This window comes from Stegodyphus dumicola, chromosome 6, assembly GCF_044657685.1.
Source record: "Stegodyphus dumicola isolate Sdum_Otavi_A_Nest chromosome 6, ASM4465768v1".
NCBI lineage: Eukaryota > Metazoa > Arthropoda > Arachnida > Araneae > Eresidae > Stegodyphus > Stegodyphus dumicola.
This window is the reverse complement of record NC_140773.1, coordinates 204,727,789-204,753,230: the sequence shown is the minus strand read 5'-3', so window position 1 is coordinate 204,753,230 and position 25,442 is coordinate 204,727,789. Positions and strand designations below refer to the sequence as shown.

The 25,442-nt window shown below is 32.8% G+C and overlaps 1 protein-coding gene across 4 annotated transcripts in view; it reads left to right on the top strand.

Annotated features, from left to right (window-relative positions):
* LOC118190717 (uncharacterized) overlaps positions 1–25,442 on the top strand; it is a 156,802-nt gene that overhangs the window by 62,865 nt on the left and 68,495 nt on the right. For all 4 annotated transcript variants that reach the window (XM_085819382.1, XM_085819383.1, XM_085819381.1 and 1 more), the window contains exon 3: positions 24,584–24,784. In XM_085819382.1, the coding sequence (XP_085675508.1) occupies positions 24,584–24,784 (201 nt within the window). The remainder of the gene's footprint in view (positions 1–24,583; positions 24,785–25,442) is intronic.

Genomic DNA, 25,442 nt, shown 5'->3' with positions numbered 1-25,442 from the left:
ATATCTCTTTCCCAAATGTTAAGAAAAAGCTTCTTCAATACATAAAGAGAAGGAAAAATTCTGAAAAAAAATTAAGTGCGATGTGCATTATGCTGTTGTAAGTACTTACGATGATCTTATAAGGAATTTTCTCCCTCCTTTCTTCATGCCTTCGTGGTCTAACGGTAGCACACTCGGCGCGTGTTAGAGAGGTCTAAGTTCGAGTCCCGGCGAGAGCATTGTTCATTTTTCACCTCTCCTACTTAAAAAAAAAAAAAAAAAAAAAAAAAAAGAACTCTAGACGAGTCTACAGTGGCTCCCGAACTTAAAAGTGGTTGATGATGATTCTTTACCACCTTGCCGTTTGGCTCCCCTGATCCCCAGTCGCCCTTTAAGAGTGGGAGTATATAAGGTATTTTCTCCCTCCTTTCTGCATGCCTTCGTAGTGTAACGGTAACACAATCGGTAAGTATTCGAAAAGTCCATGTTCGAGTCCCGGCGAGGGCATAGCTCAGTTTTCAGGTCTCCAGCATAAAAATAAATTAAAAAAAAAAAAAAAAAAAAAAAAACCTAATGAGTCTACAATTATTCTACATTACTTTTCTTACATGGCAAATTTAAACGTAGGGTGAGGAATTAAATATCAAATAGGATAGTGAAAGGAAAGTACGCAAATTTCTAAGCATTCCTATAGCCATTGTTTTGGCATAGCTCTATTCTTCCGAAAATGCAAAAGCAAAATCCATAATTATTATATTTTTTGCTTCTTTGTAACTAAAAGGAAAATAGTCATAAGTATAGGAGGTAATGCGATTAAAGGATTAAGATGCTTTTCCGTGGGTTGACGTAAACCTTGTTTGTTAGCACACTATGCTAGTGGAACCGGAACAGTTTTGTATGAAATATCTTATGTTCAGCGGAAAGCAATGAACTTTATCGTAATACATCATCCTTTTATCTGTTTGCTGTCATTTAAAATTAGTGCTGTCTTAGTGAAAGGTCTTAAGCTGCTAAAAGAAAGCAAATTCATCATTTGTGAAGGTCATGCATGAATTACTATAACAAATACTTCCTTGGAGTTCTTCTAGTGAAATTGTTAAAATCTCTGAAATTCAAGATAAAGTGTAGTCGTCACTGCTGTTGTTGCTTATAATTCTTATCTCAATAAGATCAGATCCACAGCTTCATCCTGGCCGAAAAGAAGACCGAAGCGCCTGTCTTGACAAAAGTCTTGGGCTTCTTCTAAGCGAAAGTATGACTTTCGCCCAGCTGCATTCCAAATTTAACAGAGAACGCTTAAAGAAATGGAATCTGAGGGTCCTGTACTCTGTGTCGTACTGAACTTCTGGCAACACTCTACTACTGGGATTATCCTCTATCACCAAATTCTCAAGGGAAATTTTGGCTCAAAGGATTTTAAGCGTTTGCATAAATTGTTTAAAATAAAACATTTTTTAGCGTTTTCTTTTATATTATGGCATTTTAAGGTCACTTATAAAGATATCTGAATTATATTCTGCTCGTTGTTTTGAATTCTACAAAGAAAATATTGTCTTCGAAGTCTTCGAAAAGTATCCCTTTTTAAGTATTCCCTTTTTTTCGAAAATTATTCCCTTCTTAAGCAGCGTCTGAGGGGAACCTATTTCAACGAAATTTATAATCAAAATCATCAAAATAATTATTTTTTATTTTAAATATCCTAATAGAAATAAATTGCTATTATTCTTTTAGTATTTTTAGACAAAACTGTCGTGCTAAACATGTTTAAAGGTCATCAGTAATATCCATGTGTGAAGAATATTTAAATAATTTTTAAAAGACCTTAATTTTCTTGAACATTTTTCTGACGTATACTTATAATTTTCTTAATGATTGCCTCAAATATTAGTAATTAGTAAAGCGAGAAGTATCTACTGATTACTTGAAATAATAAGTACTTTACGTTCACAAAAGATTAAAATTTTATTATTGATTTTCCTTTAAATTGATTCTATTCTTTTTATTACCTTTACAATTTTTGTAATTTAAATTAAATAATAAATTATAGAAGTATCTAGTATCTTTATTCTTAAGATAATGAACAATACTTGTGCATACTTTCTGCATAAAATATTTAGAAGGCCATATTAGGAAGTATGATCGGTAAGCAAGTGCAACATTACATTTTCAATAAATCACAAATAGTTGCGTATAATTCTTTACATGTGATATATCACAATGCATTGACCAAACGCTAGACCCAAATATCCGACCGTACCGACACCAATGAAGTACATTTGTATCGATGGCATCGATTGTACCGCCCAGTTTCAGGTAGTAACTATTCGAGATATTTGTGAAGTCACATTTTTATATATTGATACAAAGGTATTTTATACAAAGGAGTTAAAGATTTTATGCAAATGCTTACCTTTGTATAAAACTTTATATACAAGATGCTATGGAATACGTTTATGGTATGGAATATGTTTATATATAAGATGCTATGGAAGAGCTATACTGAATTGATGAAGGACTCTAGACTGTAAGACGTAATCTAGCGTAGCACATGAACATGTCTGTAGGAAAGTGATCTACCTGATCTGTCTCTGGTAAAGTGGTTTTAGTAAAGTTATCTACCTAATCTGTCTCTATTAAAGTGATTTTAGTAAAGTTATCTACCTGATCTGTCACTAAAGAGATTTTAGTAAAGTTATCTACTTTATCTGTTTGTATTAAAGTGATTGTAGTAAAGTTATCTACCTGATCTGTCTCTAATAAAGAGGTTTTAGTAAAGTTATACACTTGATATGTCTCTAATAAAGTGAACATATCAGACAGAATAAAATAAATTACAACATTTCCTGGAGCTAAATTCTGAAAATTACCAGATCTAAATCTGTAGTAAATTCAGATAGATGAAAACTGTGAATTACAAAACTACACAGCAACATTTAGCTAATATCAATTAACATCTAAATTCCACTTCTATGCTAACTCTTTCTTCTGTCTTATAATCTAGACAGAAGAAAACTACCAATTACAAAAATTTACATAGCGGCATCTAACTCATCTAACCAAATTCAATGATGCGATCTAACCAAATTCAATGATGCGCACGTGCCAGATACACACCATCTAAAATAAACGAATTACAAAACCTATTTCTTTGGCACAAGTATAATGATGAATGATTCTCCATTATAGTTTTTTCTGTTATACGTGCTGAATACTATGTATGTTCAAAATTTACTGCTTACTCTGAGATATTAATTTATATATTTCGCTTGTTGCTACAGAGCAAAACATTAGTAACCAAAGACATATTCCAAAGTATCAGCTTTCTGTGCTAGAAAATACGTCTGAAAAATAAAAGCAGAAGTACTGCGGTACTCATTTCTTTAAGACGACAAACTGCCTCGGAAATGTTTCTTTTTTCTTTCAGTCAAATTGGGAAAAGTCAGAAAAATGTTTGGACATAAAATATCTCTGGCAGGACGATTATGTTCGTCATTAAGTATTTGCTTACAACACTGGCTGGACGACTAACGCTTCATCAGAAATTCTGAAATGATTTTCTTATTCCTTACTGCAACTGTTACGCTTCATCGTATACCTGGCATGTTCTTCATCTTTCGACCCTGACGTTCGGATATTCGAGTAACTTTAGAGCCTCTGTATATGGATATGTCTCTTTATTTCAAATCTGAAACATAGGGGATAACTGAAACACGTGAAGATGTGAGGAATTCTGAAATCCATATCATTCATCACATGTGACATAAATATCATCAAATATAACGGAAGCTCGTCGATAATTTTCTTTGTGAATGCATTCTGCAATCCATTTATATCAGAAGATATGTAATTGGTAGTTAATATGTGTTAGCTATTTATGTATATTGATTCCTAGTATTAGATCAGGAGGGCCAACCTTTTTGGGAAGAGTGCCACTATCTGAAAAAAAAAAAAAAAAAAAAAAAAAAAAAAAACAGTTATGCGGGCCACTTCCAGCTTTTCAAACATACTGAAAAGTATAATAAAAGGTGGGCAAAAATTTTGCGTATATGCTGATTATGGAATTTTTACGCAAATAGCACATTCTTTTATGCGAGTCTGAGTAGGGGCATTTGAAAATATAATAATAAATAAAATAAACACATAAACTAAGTATAAACAATATGATAAAGCTTGTGCATATAAATTACACAGTTAACTGGCACAAAATGCTCAGGAGTACAGACAAGCTAAGAAGAAATGCATATATTATAATAAGGTTGATATTACATTGCACTTCATTTCTACTGGTTTGCAAAATCTTACGTTATTGACTCTTTGCGTTATATAAGTAGATGAGTCATGAGCGCTAAATATAAAGAATCCTGCAATAGAATTAATTTTGAAATGGCGCAATTCAAGTAGATTTATCACAAGCATGTTACTATCTTAATATAGAAAGGGGAAATGCACTTCGCATTATGCAAGTGGATCCTTCATGAGTGTTATATATGACTTGAAGTATAACGTCTTTTGAAATACCGGGCTTAAGCGAAGTATGACGTATTTTGGAATGACGTAGTTTAGAGATATACATTTTCGAGACATATTCCATTTTTTTAATTTTGTTACCTGATATGAATAATGCTTTTAATTTCACTAAGCCTATGAGCATATGAAACAAGCTATCAAATATGCAGGCTGTCAGCAAGCAAGAATATTATTGTCAAGTAGTGAACCATGAAACCCTTGGAAACTTGTTTAGCTGGCCGGTTTACATACGTATACGGGTTAGTAGAAGGTCTGAAAGAGTAAAGGTCGTCTTCTTTATTACCCTATCACATCTTTCACAAATGAGCTAGAATTTCTTGTCACTTGTAAAATGCTAGACTCGAGATCCTCTACCCGATAGGACGTTCTTCATATCTTTTTGTTTAGGTCATTTCCGCAAGGTGGTTTTTACAGTGTAAGCCTTCGGGTATTTTGCGAAGGTCAAAAATACAAGTAATGAGTTGGGTAATAAATATGCATTGATGAGCAAGAGTGAAAGAGAGACACTTACACGGATCAGCTGAAAAAAATGGCATCCTGTTGAGCTTAAAAAAAATGGAAAAAGAAGATACAGGGAGTGGTCTAAATTCAAGTTCAAGGTCAAATTTCTTCAAAAAGCACTTTCAGATATACCTTCATTCCTTACTTAATAAGTTGAGTCTTGTTCACCTTGAATGTAACCCTGAAGTTACACATAAAATTCTAAAAGAAAACTTAATAAGAAGACGTGTTCAAACTTGAAATAAATCATCGAAGGTGCTAGTCAACGGCATCACATTTATCTATGGTCTAGAAGGTTAGAGGGATACAATTTTTAAAATGTTGTCTTAACTTATTTTGTTTCTGTGATTATAAAAGAGAAATCTGCGATGGAGTTTAATGACTAGAACCTCATGACTTTTGAATTTTAAAGGGTTGCAAAATAAACTACTAGTGATTTATCTTTAAATTTATAACGTAAAGCTACATTTTAAATTCCTACTATTAGCTCACACTCTCCCTATACCCTATATCATGTTAAAATTTTCTATCGTTAATAAAATACCTTTTAGTGTTGTTGTTGTTGCTAATGCTTACTTGACGTATTCAGTCCAAGCCCATGAAATTCCTCGAGGCAAGAGGCGCTAGATTACGTCTGCCGTTGGCAACAGCCTTGAGCACCTTTCAAGTGACAGTGTGATTTAGCTCAGTTCCGTTCCCAGTTTTCATGGAGAGCACCCCGGGGGCGACGTGTTCGAGGGTTTCCCACCCTCTCCCCTTCCACCAAACCCCACGAGAGGACTTTCGGCTAGCCGCATATTTGGAAAGCCACCATGCCGCACCGATATTATACATTTACAAACATCCATGGCTTCCGCGGGATTCGAACCCGGACCCTTCGGCACCGTAGTCGTGGACGCCAATCACTATACCGGTTGGGCGGTTATACTTTTTATTCATCCATTCGAGTTCAAAACTTGTAGTGGATGACACGTGATGTTAATATAGTTTTTTTCACATATTAAAGTCAATTCCTACTTATTTATTCTTGTTTATCGGAACTAAAAATATGGTTTTTTTAAATATATTAATGTTAATAAAAAGTAACTAAAATAAAATTTTTCTTTGTTGACCTAAGTAAGAATTGCCATAATTTCTTATCTATCCATAAACAAGTAATATAAAAAAATTATATTACTTGTTTATGCATAGATAAGAACATATGGCTTTATAATTTTTTTTCTATATTTTTTAGGTTTAATGGGTATATTTTAAGAAATAACCCTCTTCGTGTTCTTTGCCTTACCGTTTTTTTAGATATCGCTCCCGATCTGGAATTGTTTGGTACTGATATCTCGACTAAATTAATTATATACTTTAGGCTAGAAGATTTTGTTCCTGTTAGTGCTAAGACAGAAGTTCAGCGAAGTATAACGTCTTCAAACTGTAACTTTGAAAGCTTGATTTTGGTTCCAAAAACAATTTTAATAAGATTCCAACAATACTACTGATGTTAATATAAATAAAACACTCGCTTTATTCTTTACGATGATGCTTAAAACTGGAATAGAAATAAAAGTGGGGCTATTCCATTGCATTTAGCCATAAGATTTTTAATTGTTTAATTTAATTTTTAAGCAAAAATATTTTTCATAATTAAAAATAATTTTTCATCTCTAAGTGAAAACAAAATTGAACCGAATTAAGGTCATTCTTCTTTAAATGAAGGCAAAATTCAATTTTGGACAGTACGTCGAAAACAGACAGTTAACAAATAAATAGATAAATGTAATCTGAAAGCTTTCAGATTTTATATTACACCTAAATGGGGGTTTTCTTCATTTACAGACACATACGCGTTTCGAGAGCACTTGGACTAACGCAACGTTGTGCTATAATTAAAAACAGCATATCTTTAGAATTTTCGATAGACAGTCTCGCGTACTTGGAGATACAAATATATTATTCTCTACAGTGTTATCATTGTTCCTTAGAAATTGTTGAGTTTTCTAATTAAAAATTCCTTAAATGTTTTACAAAACATGAAATAGACAATAAACAAATTACAAGTTACAAATTCGGGCTTCTAGATGCCCATGTTCGGGTAAAGGATTTTGGTTATTCAGAATTTGACCACTCTAGGTACCGTTCTTTTTCGACAGTACGAGAAACATACATACATTTATGAAAATTCTTTAATATTTAGTTTCTTTAAATATAATACAAGGCGATATTATTTGATGGCAACAATTTGAAAAGTGATTCGGACGTTTAAAGTGATTCGACGAGATTAATAGATCTTCTGGGATAACGCCCCTTTGGGCTAAAAAAAATGCTCTATGCATTTCGAATGCATAAAGTTTTCCTTTAAACTTAATGTGATTCCAAGCTTTAGTTTGAAGTTTGTATGTATCTGTATGTTTATATGTAATGTGCATCAGCTGTATCTTGTAGTTAAATTAATTTATTATCCGAATGTAAATCTTTTGATATGATGAGAATATGATGACTTACATATATTAATGCTTACATTAAGCAATGCAAAATTAAATTACAGTAGTTGAACCTAACGGATATTAATAAATCATTAAATGTTAATGAAGTGGACATCTTTACAAAAACAAGTTCAATAGAGTGGAAAAAAACTCAAGATCTCAAAGGAGGTTGCCTGGAACTAATTTAATCCAGAATGTTGGTAAAAGAACTGGATATATTTACACATCCTCATATACATTTGAGAGCAAAAGCATTTTTTAATATTTTGTCTCTCACGTAGTGATTTATTTCCCGTTACGGAATTTAAAACCGTGTCCATATAAGAAATATATTTATTCGGCTTAGTAATTTTCTCGACGTTTATTGTATTTTCTACGTTTACAATATCTGTCCACAGCTTTCAAAATTTGCAAATCGCTGGGGGAGGTCGTACCATTTAAAGCTTTCGCAGGTTTGCAAAGTTTAAGTCTGGCTGTATTTGGTCAACTGAAGAGATAGTGGTCGCGATCTTCGATCATTCTAAAAGAATTGAATACAAGTAGTCCGAACCGATGAAAGCCACTAATTACTTGCTTTTCAATTTTAAATAAGGTTTACTCACCCTTCTTCCTGTTGTTTCTGGGTCCCAAAGACTCTGGCATTGTTTAACGAGTTCTTCATTCAGTATGGCCTTCAGGTTTTTCGTATTGTGCTGTCAAGTGCAGTGGTGGAATTCCTGCAAGTGCGTTAAAGCGCTTATCGGCGATATTCGGTATTCCCGCCAGATGAGTGAGACACTGAACATCCGCTGCAGTGACACATTGAACATCCAACATCCGCGAGGACACTTCCCAGGCTGACGCAGCTGCTGTCAGTCTCGATCTACAGATTCTGTATAGCATACTTGTGAGATTTTTAAAGTGGGGAATTCATGAAAGTTTATCATTCACGATGAAAGATATTTAAGTTGCCTTACTATTTGTATAGTTTTGGTTTATAGACTGACGTAGGGGGGGCATGGCTAGTGTCTTTTACTAGGGTATGTTAGCATGCTTTTTGTTTTGGCATGTGATAATACCACTTTGTGCTCGTTGACCCATTAGAGATGCCGTGCAATGCTGATTACGCTCTGTTTTCGCAAATCTGTGGGAGTGTCTTCTGACTACTAGGAGGCAGTCATGAACGTAGCAAGAATCTCAGTATTATAGTCATTGTGAAACGCGAAAAGTGCAATGTTGAATGCCAAGTTCCCACAGTGGAGGACCGAAGAATTAGCCTTGGGCACATTCTCTAATTACACTTTGAATATAGACACTTTTACGCCCGGTTGTGGCTTGTACTTAACAATTGTTTAAACAGCGACCAATTAAGCCATAGAGAACCTTCGGGCAGTCTATGTTTTGAAGGCAATTTAGCACGTTCATGCCACTTCTGGTAAACTCGCCGAATTAGTAAAATCTTTCTCTGAGCGTTATGGACGTAAAATTCCGTATCGAAGAACGGCTTTCTCATATACTACACATGAAAATTTCTGCCTGATCTTGATAAATCCAGTTTCAGGTTCGATGCATGTTTGAAGAAAATAAGTCCATGTGCAAAGTGAAAGGGTTATTTTGGAATTATAATCAAGAAAATACAGTTTATTTATGGCATTTTGGGGAACTTTGAAATTTCAGGGAAAATCCAGTAACTCTGGGAGGGTTAAAACGAAATTTTGTTCGCTGATTCTTCGGCTCGCATAAAGAATACTTCAAAATCAAGATAAAGAGTTGGATCAGTATGGAAATGGGAAGCATTATCATATACATTTCATCTGATATATTCCGTACATTTGATTATACTAACTGAATTTACAGCTGTTTTTAAAATTGCAAATACGAACAATTTTATAAATTAAACTTTACCTTTAATTTTAACGTTTTCTGTTTTAAATTATAAACAAAACTTCGCCTTTTTTTATGAGTAGATATGCTCATAAATATTTGAAATGAGTAACAAACAAAATATACGATAAGAATGTCTTTTTGAAAGAAGGAGCGAACTGACTGAACTTCTTTACACTAGATATGGCGTCACCTACAAAAATAGCAACATTTATTTATCATGCACCAAATGGATCAAAAGAGGATGAAACCAGTTACTTATGCAAAGAACAAACAAATATGACTTAAAGTTGCTTGTCCACTGAGGCAATAAGAGGATAAGCTTCTTTTCCTATTCGCATACTTACACTCGTTAAAATCGACCCACATTTCCGGCGTTGAAAGAATCTAATAAAATAATTTAGCTAATTATCTTTCATAAGAAGGTACTAGTAAGTATTTCTTATTTCTTTTAATGACATACATTATAAACAACATCCATCATTATGAAGTTCATTCTTATATATGGAATGGAATTTGTCTATGCCGTGTATTGGTTATATACAGCAAGAAAAAACAATTAAACCTAAAATCGGGGGGAAAATATATACTCTTCCTTCCAATGACGTTAACACAATTATGAACTAAATCTGTTTAGGTCAGCAGACATTTAATGAAATCACCTATGAAATGAGAAGAACTGTATTGTTGTTTTGCCTTTAGTGAGGGATTATCTCCGTGAAAACTCTTTTGTAAATGAATTGCAAAGAGGTCATTAAACTGCTTATAAGATTAAGAAATTTTGTAACAGAAAAGCAATAGAAGTAGGTGGTAACTATAGTTTATTAAATTTATATTAATCTCAAGGACAAGAATCTAGATTTGTCTGAGGTATGCTAGAACTATTGAAAACTACTGCAAAGTCTTTCTTAATACAAACAAATAAGAACATCGTAGTATATAAACGAAAAAAATCAAATTTTAGGCATAAAGAATTCTTTAAAGAAAATTAAGCAGGGTGTAGTTTTAAGTCATTTAACGTGAAAGCGTCATTATGTATTGACGTGTATTGGCTGTGTTTATGAAGAGGAAAAAAAAGCCAGTTAATTAATTAATTTGGTAAATTTTGAGATAACGTCTCATTACAAGTCTGTTGCATTATGAGTGAATGCTTTTATCTACGAATGCAGTGATAAATTATAAACGATTCTGTAGAGACATTAGGTTATTTCGAAGCAGGAGAGATGAAAAATGAGCAATGCTCTTGCCAATTGCTCGAACCACGGACCTTTCGAATTCGCGTCGAGCGTGCTGACATCTACACCACGAAGACATGGTAAGAAGGCGGGTGAAATAACTTATATACTTCCCCTTTTAAAGGGCGACTGGAGATTAGAGGACCCAATCGCTAAATCCTGGTAATGGAGAATCACCATCCACCACCTTTTTTAGTTCGGGCGCCAATCTAGAGACATTAGAATTTTTTGGAAGCAGGAGCAGTGAAAAGTGAGCAATGCTCTCGTCGGGACACAAACCACGGACCTCTCGAATCGCGTCGAGCGTGCTCAGCGTTACATCACGAAGGCATGCTAAGAAGGCGGGAAAAATACTTATATTTTTATATCAGATTTTTTAATGATATTTTATCATTATGTTTTCGATGAGAGTCACATTAAATGGTTATTTGATTGAATTACGTTCTCACAATTTTAGAATTCCATTCTTATGATAAATAATTATGAGAACTGATTATTTTATATTACTTATTGTTCAAAAATGTAATGTTATTTTAATTCCGTAATGGTTTGGTTTTGTGTGATTATGGCTATCAGTCTAAGGGGAGGCATGCCTTCGAGGAGAACTTTCTAAGGGAAACCATCTCGTATACACGTTACACATCGGGAGAACCGCGAGAACGTCGTTGCAGCCAGCTTTTTCTCTGGATTTGAACCTCGAACCGAAATACCAGTTTTCAGCGACTTTACAGCTCGGACGCTGATGGGCCATTCCGTAATGGACGTAATAACATCTTTCTGTCACTTGTTTGGTCCTATGACAATTTTAATTAAAACAAAAATTTTTGCTTTGTAATGAGTGTATAGTTACAGTAATTTCAAAGATATCACAGGAACAGTCACTGAGTACAGCTATAGTACACATTTAAAAATATACGTTTCAGAAAACGTAAAGAAAATAATCAAAAATCTGATATACTACATTGTATTAATTTAATTTTATTAAATCATTCTGGATCCTTTCCTTTTTTCCTTCAGGACCTGCAATACTTTAAATATATATCGTTCGGAGCTTCATGTTACAAATTCTTATCAGAACTTTTCCTCAAATAACATAAGATACAATGCATTGATATATTCACACGCACTGGTTATTCGCATTCTGAAGTAACTCAGGGCGATCCCTTAAGCGCGTAATAACGCGCCAAACACATCTAACGACATTTTTATATCCCTGACCGGCGGACAAGATGCAAAACTAATTTAATTTAGAAATGGGGTTAATGGGCAACCTTCTGAAAGTCACCTCAAACGGTAATTCTTTAGATACGTTAATGTAATAATTATTCAAGCGATAGCGAAAGGTAAATAATACCTATTAAGATGAAATATTGAAATTTTATTCAAAGAAGGAGAGTACAGAATCGTTTATTTAACCGCTTGTTTGAAAAAGCCATGATTTAAAAAAGAATTATTTTAGTTTTGGATAATTACCTTGCTGATGTGTACCAATTTTAATAATTTAGATCTGAAATTTTTGTAAATACAGTATAATACAGTTATAGATTCACTGTTTAATAAACCTAGCTGCTTAATTACGTTCAAATTTCCAACAACCGAAACATACTCACCAACACAAAAACCTGCTGTTTATTAATTTCAACTGCGCTACTTATTAAACTCAGATTGATAGAAACTTTCATAGGTACAAGTAAGATATTACAGTGCTAGAATATCCTACTTGGATCTATCAAAGCCTTTCGTAGTTCCATTCATTTAACATATTGTGGACCACGGCATGATCGTTCATGTTATGTAATACTTCAAGAAAATGGTTTCCTACACCCTGTCCCGTCCCTGTACCTCTGAAACACAATTTTCGGGTTTTTTTTTTTTTTAAATCCACACTAGACTTCAGACGGAAAGCATATCCTTATATTGGGATTAACAAAAATTATCCTCTAAAGACACAGCGCATGAGTTAGGATTCCTTTTAGAATACCAGGTGTGATAGGAGGTGAAAATGCAAGGACTATATCCCGTCTTTTAAGGTTTCTACTTTCAAAACATTCCGTTTGAGACAGAAATATAATGTTCGCACCGAATTTCAAAGGAAGTTCATGAAATGCTTCTGAATACTACCGTAGAGCCTTTGAATGGGACAAGAAGTGGTCACTGTTGTTACGTAGGAAAAAAAATATTTTTCATTTAACTTTTATCTCTTTACAACTGACTGCTTGGTGCCGCGACAAAAAAAAAAAAAAAAAAAAAAAAAAAAAAAAAAAAAAATAACTACTACTAAAAACTACTAAACTTTGTAAGTACATAATCAAAACTTTTAAATCTAAAAGACATCAAAGAAAGATATCCTCCCTGGTGTTTTGGTAGAATCACGATTAATTATGCACATCCACCACAAAATCTTTAACAGGCTATCTCTCACTAAATGAAAACTAATTTATATCTCCAACCTGAAAACACATAAATTTGAATACAAAATCTAGAGATAGCCTTAAAACTTTAACATTTCAAATACCACACAGATCTCTTCAAACACCGGGGAAAGATACAAACTCACAATTAAGAAGTTTACTCAACATAATCAAAATAAATTCTGTAAACAGATCGTATAGTCACCAACACTAAAATTGATTTTTTTTTCCTACTACCGCAATATAATTACCCAGGTTCGGTTGAAAAACCATGTTTCCGTAAGGATCACATGGGTGACCTACACTAGACCACAATTAATACACACACAAAAAAAACATACAATATTAAAGATAATAAACACATTTATTGAAAATTCCCACACATTATAACTTAAGATAGCTGGCTAGACTACCCCTACAAAATCTTTTAAAGTTACTCATAGTTTTTTTTTCATATCAATCTCATATTTAACATTATTCCATCAATACAAAAATCATCGTGAAACACGTCACAGTTCTTAATCATTTTAAGCAGGAACTCAAGAAGATTAAATTCATTTAAAAAGACTAATTTAGAATAAATCATATTGAACATTTAAACATTAAAACAAAGACTCACTTCCTCCAATTAGTTCAATTAACTTCTGACTATTAAACATTAAATAAAAAAAAATACTTTCTCAGCTAGAAATTTGGTAAAAATATTCAATTTTTATCTACTTAACATGACAACTCTTGCTTTAGTATTAAACATTTCCAAATTTAAAAAGATTATGTATCAAAATAAAACACCAATGAAAATAAAAAAGTCACTCACGAAATCGGCGTACCACCTTTGATAGACTCAGGGAGCTGCCCCGATCTAAATTACAAATCCCGAAACAATTACTGCCAAATCTCCATCGTTGTTTTCCGGAACCGGAGCCTTTTCATAGTTCATAATTTTCAAATTCCTCCGTTAAGCAGCACATTAACTCAATCAACTTCCCGTTTTCGAAGTTCCGCTGAAGATAAGAGAAGGAGGTCCAAACTGGAGACAAAAGACCAAAGCAGACCTCAGGCGATGACGACCTTCCATATTTCCATCTTTTCGAAAGCAAAATAGATACTCCTGCACGAACGAGCAGTTCAGACTGTTCCACAAATGGAAAAAAGAAATCTCAGCGACGAAATTGAAAATAATAGGCCGCAAGAATTGCCGCCGTCAAACATGTCGAACACCCACAATGTCTCGGACCCTCCGCACCCAGAAATCTCGGAGCTAAAAACTTAACTGTATACCGCGGTCGACCACCGAAGAACCGCCGCGTTCTCAGCACCTCACTGACCACGGCCGACCCCGTAGGGGCCGCCGTCAAAGTAGCAAACCCCTAAGGCTCCAAAAACCCTCTTAAAAGTCTTCTCTAAAAATCGCTTTTTTTTTTTCAAGTCCAAAAAAAAGATCTCCTGCCTTCCGTGCAACGGCTTAAGAAACCTCGGTTTAACTCTCCAAGAAACGCCTCAAAATTACTATAGGTTCAAACAACACTAAAATTAAAAATTTAGCCAATCTTAAGGAAACTTAGAATCCCTTTCGCCAACTAGAAGAAAGGTCATAAATCGCCACTGAAATTCTCAGAAATTCAGAACTTTCTACAAGAAGACAGACCCTTTCTTTCCCACGCAACAGAAGAATGTTTCCAACCTATAACTCTGTCGTCAAAATATCGCTGCCCCTTAGAACTATTCGCCTCTGAACGAGAAAAACACGTGTTTTCAACCCCCGCGCAAAAGGGGAAAATGCAGCTGGACAGTGACCTCTAACCTCCAAAGAAGCCTACGCGTGAGAAATGGAAATACACCCGCGCCCTTTTAACTGTAACACAATTCTGCCAAACTTAAAAGAGCTTTGCCGTAAAGTTTAACAATTTTAAATATTATACATTCATTTTAAATAAGCTCAATACAAATTCATTAAACACAATAAAATAATATAATAACTAAGAATACATTATGCACAGTAAAATAATACGCAAAAATTATACACAACAAAAATACATAAGAATTTTCCATAACAATTCCCAAAAATAAGGACAATACAAATTCACAGTAAAATAATACGCAAAAATTATACACAACAAAAATACATAAGAATTTTCCATAACACTGTAGACTGAAGCAAAACAAGGAAAACATCGATCGTGCCCGAAATCATGAAGTTGCAGATGGACTAAGCAGACAAACGGTAATCTATCTGCTGGCCAGAAATGTGAATTTAAAAAATTTGAATAAATCATTGAAAGAGGCACTTTTTTAAAAAAATTTGTTGTGTACTTTTGTTATGTGCCTAACGTATAGCATATCCAAATGCCAAGCGAAAAAATTTAAGCCTGAACGAAAACAATGAATTATTAACAGATTTAAATGTTTTCTGGTAATTGCAGCCAGAAAACAACTACCTATATAAACTGGCAATTTACTGAAGAAGTAATAAAAAAATGCAAATGTCTCAAGGAAGCTCAAAAAATATAGTAAATCGAGCGATGTTGAAATTGCTTTTTTGGAATGGTGTCAAGCTATTAAGCTAAAAAATGCTTCTGTTTCTCGATGGTTTTAATCGATGAAGCTAAATTGCTCAATGCTAAGGAGAGAATTTTATATCGATCGATGCGTGGCCCACAAGTTGGAGGAAGTGAAATCCAGCATAGTCCATTAGAAATTGCATGACAACAAAGAAGAAACCGAGCATCATGCAAATGATATAACTAGATACAAGACGTTTGTTTTACTTGAGCTGCTAAATAAATGTAAGTCACATGATATTTATAATACGGACTGAATTGCACTTCGTTTAAGAACATTACCAGAACAAATATTAATATTCAAAAGTGAAACAGCATTTGGTTTAAGAAACTGAAGGAATAAGTTTATCAATGTGCAGTATAGACCCAATAATTAAGGAGACACCACTAGTTATTCATAAAAGCAGAAAAGTTTAAATATTTGGAAGATATTAATCTCAAATGTTATTCCATCAAGGGAAAAAAGGAAAACAGGAAAAAAAGTATTAATTGGTATCCATGCTAGTTTTTGAGTTTAGCAAAGCAAAGGAAGGCTATCTGCTTAAGACTGGATGACTACGTTAAGGGCTTTTTAACGTCAACCAGTTCGGATTTACGTTCAGCGGAAGAAAACGCTTGCAACTAACCCGTTCCTCGGGGTATGAACGAGATCTAACTACCAGTATTCAGAATTCTGCCACTAATTTGCCTCTATCCGTGTGATAGTATTCACATACCTTTCAAATTATAGCAAAATATTGGTTATTATATCAGCAGGATAAATCAAAATCCATCTTAATAGCATTTTGATGCTTGCAGTACCAACAAGGCTGTTATTAAAATATCTGCAATTTAAACAGGGAATTCCTTTTTATTTTTATATATACTATTTTTGGCAGTAGTAATTATTTTTATTGTTGTTCAAGCAATTGTTTTATAAAGACGTTGGTGTCTCTTTATATCACTGGATGTCTTAACGCGCGAAGTTTGCAACGAATATTTTTCTTAAAGTGGGAATACTTTCTATTTCGATAGGGCAATAAACCCGCGAAAAGCAATCAATAAACATTTTGAACAGGTTTTCTTCGAAAAGGGTTAAAGAAATCTCAAGACGAATCTTGCCAAAACAGATTACCTTACTCCAGGAAACAAGTACTGCGTTACTTTAGTGCTGTGATTTGTCAAGTTATTATCAGTACTTTGTCAACTAGTTTGAGAAACTAGTAAATTTATGATTTAGCACCTCCGTTTAGGAATAAAAATAAACACAGAATTTAGCTTACAAAAGTTGTTATTACTTAATTTATAAGATCAATATCTATTCTACCTCATTTTCCAAACAAGATTTTTATCTTAATCCGACAGACTAAGATAAAAATCTTGTTTGAACACAGACTAAGATAAAAAATCTTGTTGACTAAAATAAAAATTATTCATGAACGCTTTACGCATTCATGAACGTGCACATGAAGAAGCTTGTGGCAAATAAAAATGTGTACCATAGATATTTACATAAATTCTTAAATTATCTTTAAATTTTATCTTATTATATAAATTATTAGCTATCTCTTAAAATTGATACTAAGAAGTATTGAAACTAAGAAGCTTAAGTAAATAAGGTTTAAAATAATGAGCTTAAAACCATTTTTAACCCTCTGAGCGTTATGACTGGGTTTATCCGGTCATCAGAAGTTTTGCTACTTGGCATATATTAGCTTATAATTTAAGATATTTTTCTTTCTTACATTCTTTAATAATGTAAATATCATCTTAATGAATGTAAGTTTATGAAAATACAGACTAAAATAAGTTATTATAAAAACTCAATTAATCAATGTTGTTTAAATACCAGTCTTCATGATGGATCTAAAATCCTGTATCGCTCAGAGGGTGACCTATTGATTTAATGGGGGGTTTATTGGGTTTTATATGAATACAAATTATAGTTTTGCTTTACGTTTTGCAGGGTTTCGTAAAAGAAAAAAAAAAAACGAAAACGTTTCGACGCGTTCATTTTATAATGTAAATGTTAATTTTTCTTGCTTTGCTTGTGACGTTATCATTTCGTCACAAGCCAACATTTCATTTTACATATTTAAAAATTTCATCAATTAGAAATTAAAGTTAATGACCTAAAACTGCAATAGTATAGTATAAGTGAAAAAATTGACAGTTTCACTCACGCGTGTGTCGAATTTTCGCAATACTGATGGGGTCCCACAAAATGTTTTTAAATGCTATGGGTTCCCACAAAATGTTTTTAAATACTATGGGGTCCCACAAAATGTTTGTAAATATTATGGGATCCTGAGGGACGCGAACAAATCTTATTGATAAAAAGGAGTCGCGACTGAAAAAAGTTTAAGAAACACTGCTTTAAGGCATTGCTCGATTATTTTCGGGTTCACTATCGTGAAGAAAGTGATTACCAGTTTTGTAAAACATTAGTAGACCAGTTTTGTATATATTTCTTAAATACTCTCTCTCGGCGGCACAAACAGCCCTTAGAGAGCCATGGCCGGCAGGGCCCTGATATTTGCTTTCTAGACAGTGGGCCAAGGGGTGCATGAGCATATTGCCTGGGCAAGTGGTCAGCTTGTCGTAGGGCATATCTTAAACACAGTCCATGAAATTTTAAAAAAAAAAAATGTTATCCGAATGTAAAACCTAAGTTTGAAACAATCCAAATTGGTAAAATATCTGCATATGTAAATGTGTATGCTGCGAAATCATCTTTTTGTTTCCTGATTCATTTGATTTGTTTTTTTTTTAATCATGGCAAAACACGCAATGGCTATCTGCTTAAGGAGAGGGATGCCTTCGTGGAGAACTTTCCGAGGAAAACGGCTCGTATACATGTTACAGATGGAGAAAACCACATAAACGCCCAAGCAGTCAGCCCGTTCGCCTGGAATCGAACCCAGGTTGGAACTACCAGAGTTCAGCGACATCGCAGCTCGGCCACTGGTGGGCTTTTGTTGCTAACATTGGAGCATTATTACACAATAAAATATTACTAAAGAACTCATTTTTGTTAATTTTAATACTACTTCAAATTATTTTACTGCGATGTAATATGAAATATAAGCAAAGCTTTGTAATTAAGACATTTTCATTGAGGTAAATTTCTCAGAAGGTAAGAAAAGCAAAGGGAAGTATTCGGTAGATCATCATTTTAATATATAAAAATATTTATATTTACAAAAAATTCTTTACATTTCGTGTAGTATATAATATTAAATATGATATGAATGATGAAATATAATACAGGATACGCATAAAAATTATGCATCTAATGTAATATAATTTTATCAGATTTAATAAATTAATTAATTTCTAAATAAGGTACATCATTTTCTTATTATGATTCCATAAATCATAATCAGATTTATTTTCATCTGATCTATATATAGTAAATGTTCATGAAAGAAGTTTTTTGAGATATTACCACTGTGCTTTTGTTCATGAATAATGTATTAGAAGCATTCCCCAATGAAAAAGGGAATAAAATGATGAACAGTGTTGTTTAATCAAGATATAAAACGCAATCGTGATCAAGAACATTTCAAACTATGTCATCTTCATTGCCATTATTGCATGAAATTCCTGAAGCATTCTTCAAATTTCTGTTGAGGTATCAGACCTAAATTCTGTCAAGAGAATAAATCTGTGGATGCATATTATCTGATATTATCGATGCCCTAAAATAATAATTATGCTTCACAGCGAGATAAAAATGACAGTGGAACATCGTATCCCAATCCTGGTATCGAAATCGTAGCCTCATGTCCCAGTTATAGCATTTCCTCAGGCTTATTCCTCTCACTAGAATAATAAGTGAAGCTTATCTATTGAAAAACATTCCTCATCAAATATAATTTCACTATTACTTAATCTTCTCGCTTAATATAGTAATGATTATCAAGTGAAAGATTGTTGTCTGAAGCTTCTAGAAAGTTTTCGAAAGTTAAAGAAGTTAAAGAAAACCAGAAGTCGTATTCCGTGTGTTGCCTTTAGAATTTTTCTCTTATATCCACTATGTATATCGTTTACATTTATTTATTTATTTTTGAGTTATTTATCAGGACAGAGATTCACAACCAGCAACATCAAGATACTTTATTCTATCCTTACAAATGCATGAGTAGTTAATATCTCTCGTTTTAATCGTCTGTTGCACGGTTACATCTCTCGCTTTTATTATTACAAATGCTTTGAATGGTCATGACGCCATCTGGCGGTAAACTTTGGAAATTGCTAATAGGTATAATTTATCATTTATTTCATAGAACTTAACGTTTTTAGCCCAATGGGAGTTAGCCCAGAAGGGCTATTAATTTCGTTTTGGCATTTTGCGTTGAAAACTTTAAATGCCCGTTTCACTTTTCAAATTGTTGCCACCAAATATTATTGTCCTGTGTAATATTAAAAAAATTAAATAATGAAGAATTTGCATAAATATAAGTATGTTTCTCGCATTGTGCTAAAACAACGGTACCTAGAGCCATCCAATTTTGAATAACGTAATCCTCCACCGAATATGGGCATCTGGAAGCCCTAATTTGGAATTTGTTTATTATCGATTTCGTATTTTGTAACCCTTTAACGAATTTTTGATTAACAAAATTCAGCGATTTAAAAGCGAGCAATGGCAACAGTGTACGAAGAGGAAAAAAAAAAAACATTTTTTATCTGCAGCATCCAGGGCCCGAGAATGTGTATCGAAAATTGTAAAGATATGCTCATTTTAAAATTATTTTGCGATATTGCTGTTGAACTGAATTTTATGATTTAAGTGCGAAGAACATGTTATTTAATAATTAAAGGTAACATACAAAACGATAATAAAACACCCCTTTGGGCGTAATGTAAAATCCGAAAGCTTTTAGTTTTTTTTTCTTTTTGTTTATTCATTTATTTTATCATCTTCCATATACACCTATAGTGCCTAAAAAAGGATAATATATTATTGATACGAGTTACCACTACAGATGCGTAAAATTTAAAATACTAAAGCAAAGAATGCTATTTATATAGTCTTTGTAATCAGGTGATCCGTTATGCTATCCAACTAATAACAGATCTAAACTTTTCTTCGTATGGAAGCTAGCAGATCTTTGTAAAGTCTTCATAATTCATCTTGAGATGCTTGATTGTGTTATTCTAATTTCTTTTATTAATATTGAGCAAAAAGATAAAGATTTGCATATGTCTTATGAATGTATAAATATTTATACATAAAAATAATAATTACTCCTGTTAACTCAAAGATTAAGAAAGAATTCGCTTTCGTGAAAACTGAAATGTTTATCATTTATTGTGATCTCAAAGATTTAATGAATAAAGGTTCTTATCAGAACTATCTTAAAGAAATTCTACTTTAAAAATGGTCATGGGATTGAATTATATTAAGTTACTCGTATTAAATTGCACATAAAAATATTGCGTTTTAATATTCTATTATTCCTATATTTAGCTAGGGTAAGACGTATTTTTATTTTAAGAGACCGTATTTTGATTCAACATGGTTCTATATTATACGTAGTACATGAACAGCAAATGGAAATTTAAAACATGCTAACTGCGTATGTATAACCATTATATATTTTTGAGTATGTTATCTAAACTATTTAGAATGTTTTAATAATCAAATTTTTAACTTCACTCATTTACTTTAAGTAGTGATATATTGCAAAATATGTAAATTGTCACAATGAACAGTTCTTGTTTCTGACTTTCCACCAGCTAGAATGTGCTCTGGCCGTAGGAAAGATGGCTGCTGGCCAGTCTAAACCTCAAGCAACAAAGACCTCGAATATTTCAAATGAAATGACCTTTGAATAACGTCAAATTACGCTTGCAGAAGAAAGTAAGAACTATACAAGTAACAACGTCGCATGTGGTTGATGCAACTATAAATGTTTGGTTCAGCGAGCATTAAATATTGACTGTCATCGACATCAAATTAATGACCAGTCAGTTAAGGTGGTTTTTCTTTTACGAGTTCAAACTGGAAAATTCTGCTGTTTGTACAATGAAAACATCAATAAAGCATTCGGTGAAATAACAATTAATAAGAGATCCACTAGCCGTTGCCATTTTGCAAAATTACTTTCAGAAGATTTGTGGCTACAAAATGAGCTCCTTGGTCATCGTCTTTCTTCCATTGCTTCGAATGAATGAAATCTTTTCTTCCATTGCTTCATTAATCGAATCAGATTCACAACAAACAGAACAAAAGCTCAACCCATACACTTAAATTTGCATGTTTCAACTGTTCGCAGCACTCAGTAGTAACAGAGTAAATAAGGAGTCTCAACAAATATATTCACTTGCTGATGAAAAAACGTTCCTGCCAAAAACCGAATTTTCTCTCTTCAGAAGAAGAAAAAAAGAAAGGTTCCTCTTACCAGTTGTGACTTTGGATGAGAAATAGACATTCTGCTGCAATCATACACATTCACTGTAGTAGATGGGAGTGAAAGATGCTCCGGGAAGAATTTCAAAGACATCTTTGTATACAACTAAGATGTTTCCTATATGGCGATCTTCTGCTGGTGTTATTCATTGTTCTTTCTTTCCACGAAGTCAAACAGTACGTGCATCTAGATATTGTACAACATTAAACATTGCTGTACAATATCTAGATGTTGTGTAGCAGATGTTGTGTAGCTGTACAATATCTAGATGTTGTGTAGCAGATGTTGTGTAGCTGTACAATATCTAGATGTTGTGTAGTTGTACAATATCTAGATGTTGTGTATCTAGATATTGTGTAGCAGATGTATAAAAAAATATGCTATAAATTGTCGGCACTTGTGAATATACATGGAGTCTAGTGTTTTATAATAACTCCCAACCGCATTCGGCCATCTCAACTGCGCAGGTACAAGTACACGGAAAAGTATGGGGGACACCAGCGATGTACCATAGGTCAACTGGTAATGCCTTCCCATACTATTAAAAAAAGGGGGAATTGCAAGTTTTATAAGAATTTAAATAGATTGGAGCTTTCCAAATGGTCTAAATTTTACGTTATTATGGTACATCGTGCAATCCCATAGTACACCCCGCATCCAGTATTTATTAAAAATAATGATGTAGAACATAAATAGATTACAAAATAGTCTGAATACAATTTGTAATTCACAAATTGAATTGAACATCTGTTTTGGTGCAATAAAAATAGGAGATAAACATAATTAGTAAACAGAAAACATCATGACATAATTAGTAATGGCAACACAATGTTATAATGAATTGTAAAATAATGCTAAACGTGTCCATGGGTTATTTCAGATATAAAGGTTTATTGGAGTTTATAAGGTTCACAAGTGGAGTCATTTTGTTCATAATCACAGTATTTTAAAGTTCACTAAGTTTATGAAGCATGTGGGCTGCGCAGCAAATCAACAATTTGGGCTACGAGATTGTGCTTCATTCTCCATGCTTAGCTTACGTATTCCCAATAGATTACCTTTTCTTCCGGTATTTGAGATATGTTTTACCAAGAAATATACTGCCAACACTACATCAGTTTATCTGTAAATTTAAGCCATCATCACTTTTAGATACGATAGTAGTAAAACGGCTGTAGCAGGATGTCACTAAAGCCTAGTTCAGAGTTTTTGTAAGATAAAATATACTAAGGTCAATTTTTAAAAAGCAAACATTGCTGGATCAAAGCAAGAAAATCTTTTCTCTATTATTATTAATGACTATTATCTTTACAAGCAGGTTCTGGTATGTAATCATCCTTTAACTTAGGCGTGTGTTTACTACTTTTTTAAAAATCTACGCTAAAAGTAAGGTTTCTGTTTTGACTAATTTTAAGTACCTCTAATTACTTTATTCATCGTTAGCCCGAAGATAAAATATCTAAGTATTTTAAAAATATGTAATTCTTACTCTGAAATATGATATACTGTCTTGACTGCAGAATAAAAAGTATCTATTCTCCACTATTGATACTCATCTTTTTGTTTTTGAAATGTTATATATTCGAACCAGCTAAGTAATTACAGTAAAATATTTTTTCTCAAATATAAGTGTCCTAAAATGATTTTGTTTTCTCTAAAATAATTTTTATAGATTAATTATAAAATTTGATGACCTGAATCAGAACTCTTGAGACTTTGCCTTAGCTGTTGTTTTTACATTATAGTATTTAATAGTAGATACTATTTAAAACAGGCAGCAATTAAAGAAATCCGAAAGCTTTATTTATTTAACATTTCCAATATCGACACACATATGTTCATAGAATTAATATTTTGGTAAATTAAATTTTACGAATTGTTGTTCGTTCATCGTCGTTGTAACTTAAATGGTTTTGCAGGCACTTTATTTAAAATTTTTATAAACTACTGCCTTCATGTAATAAAAATAAAACATACAGTTTATATGAATTTTATATGAAATTTTATGTCAATTTCAAATTAATTTAGAGAGGAATTTCTAAAGGTACCTTTTCTTAAAAGACTAGAAATATTAAGCTCAGAATCGAGGAGATTTTTTTCCTCCTTGAGGAAGAGCTCTTATCTCAGTGACCATCGAAAACAATACTGTTTTATGTGTAATCTAAGATTTTTTGTGCAGTATTTCACGAATTAGAAATCAACTGATTTTTAAATCGCGTCGTATTTATCAGGGTCTGTAAAATAAGTAATCGTCTATCTGAAAACAAAGTTGAAAATATAGAGCAAGTTCAATATTAATACCTTGATATGCCGAATATTGTGACATTCCTTTTTTTTAAGTTGCCCTATCATGAAGAAGAAAATGAGATAGGAAACTTTAAGACTGTAATGAAAAGGCACACACCAATTATTTGATACAATTAATTAGATACAGAACTATACTGATAAGGTGACTTACAGTACAGTACACGGCATATTACAAATAGGATTAAATTTCATAATTAGGAAACAGCTGCATAAAACCGCTGTTAAGATTTTATGCTTTCCGTTATATTATGAAATAATCATTTAGACAGAAGAAATGTTATATTTTTGCAATATTTATTTTTTACTTAATTTTCATATTAATTTTAGGTGATGCAGAGAAGGGCCAAAGCAGGGAACCCAAACTAGTCTGTTATTACTCTAACTGGGCTGTATACCGACCTGGGTTAGCGAAATTCACTCCAGAGAATATCAACCCATATCTGTGTACTCACATCATCTATGCATTCGCATCCTTATCCGAGGAATTCCAGATCCAGCCTTTTGATCCTTACAATGACATGGAACAAGGTAAGTCATTCAAAGACTACAGTTTTTTTTTTTTTTTTTTTTTTTTTTTTTTCAGAATTACAAAGGATTTTTGAAACTTAAAGTGTAACAGTAGTTTGCTGAAATACTATAAAAAGTGATAATCAAATTATTTTAATTATCACTTTTTATAATATTTCATAAGCCGGCAACATATGTCTACGTACGCTTAATCGTAGAAATTTTTTATGATAATTTTACTTATCCAAGCACTAATAGCTTGAATTACTAAAACCGAATATACATTTCCGCCCATAAACTTTAAGAAATATAAAATTAAATGAGTTTTAAAAACTTCATTTTAAAAATATATGTATATTGATAAAAACACATGTTAAAATTATTTGTTCTGAAGGAAACAAGAGTAAGGTAGTCCTCAGAACATTCTAATTTATAAAAATGGTTCTCATCTGAAAAACGTTTGAGAAACATTGATTCAAAGCATATGTTCTTAAAGTGGACACTACCACCCAGTAGTAGTACTAAGGCAATCGTGTTTCCAGTCTTCCTTTAGCCGTTGGTTTACGTATCCAACGGCTAAAGGAACACAGGAAACCAAGCAGGCAACAAGAACACGCGTTAAACATCTCAGTGCTTCTCAACCTTTTTTTTTTTTTTTTTTTTTTTTTTGCCCATGCAT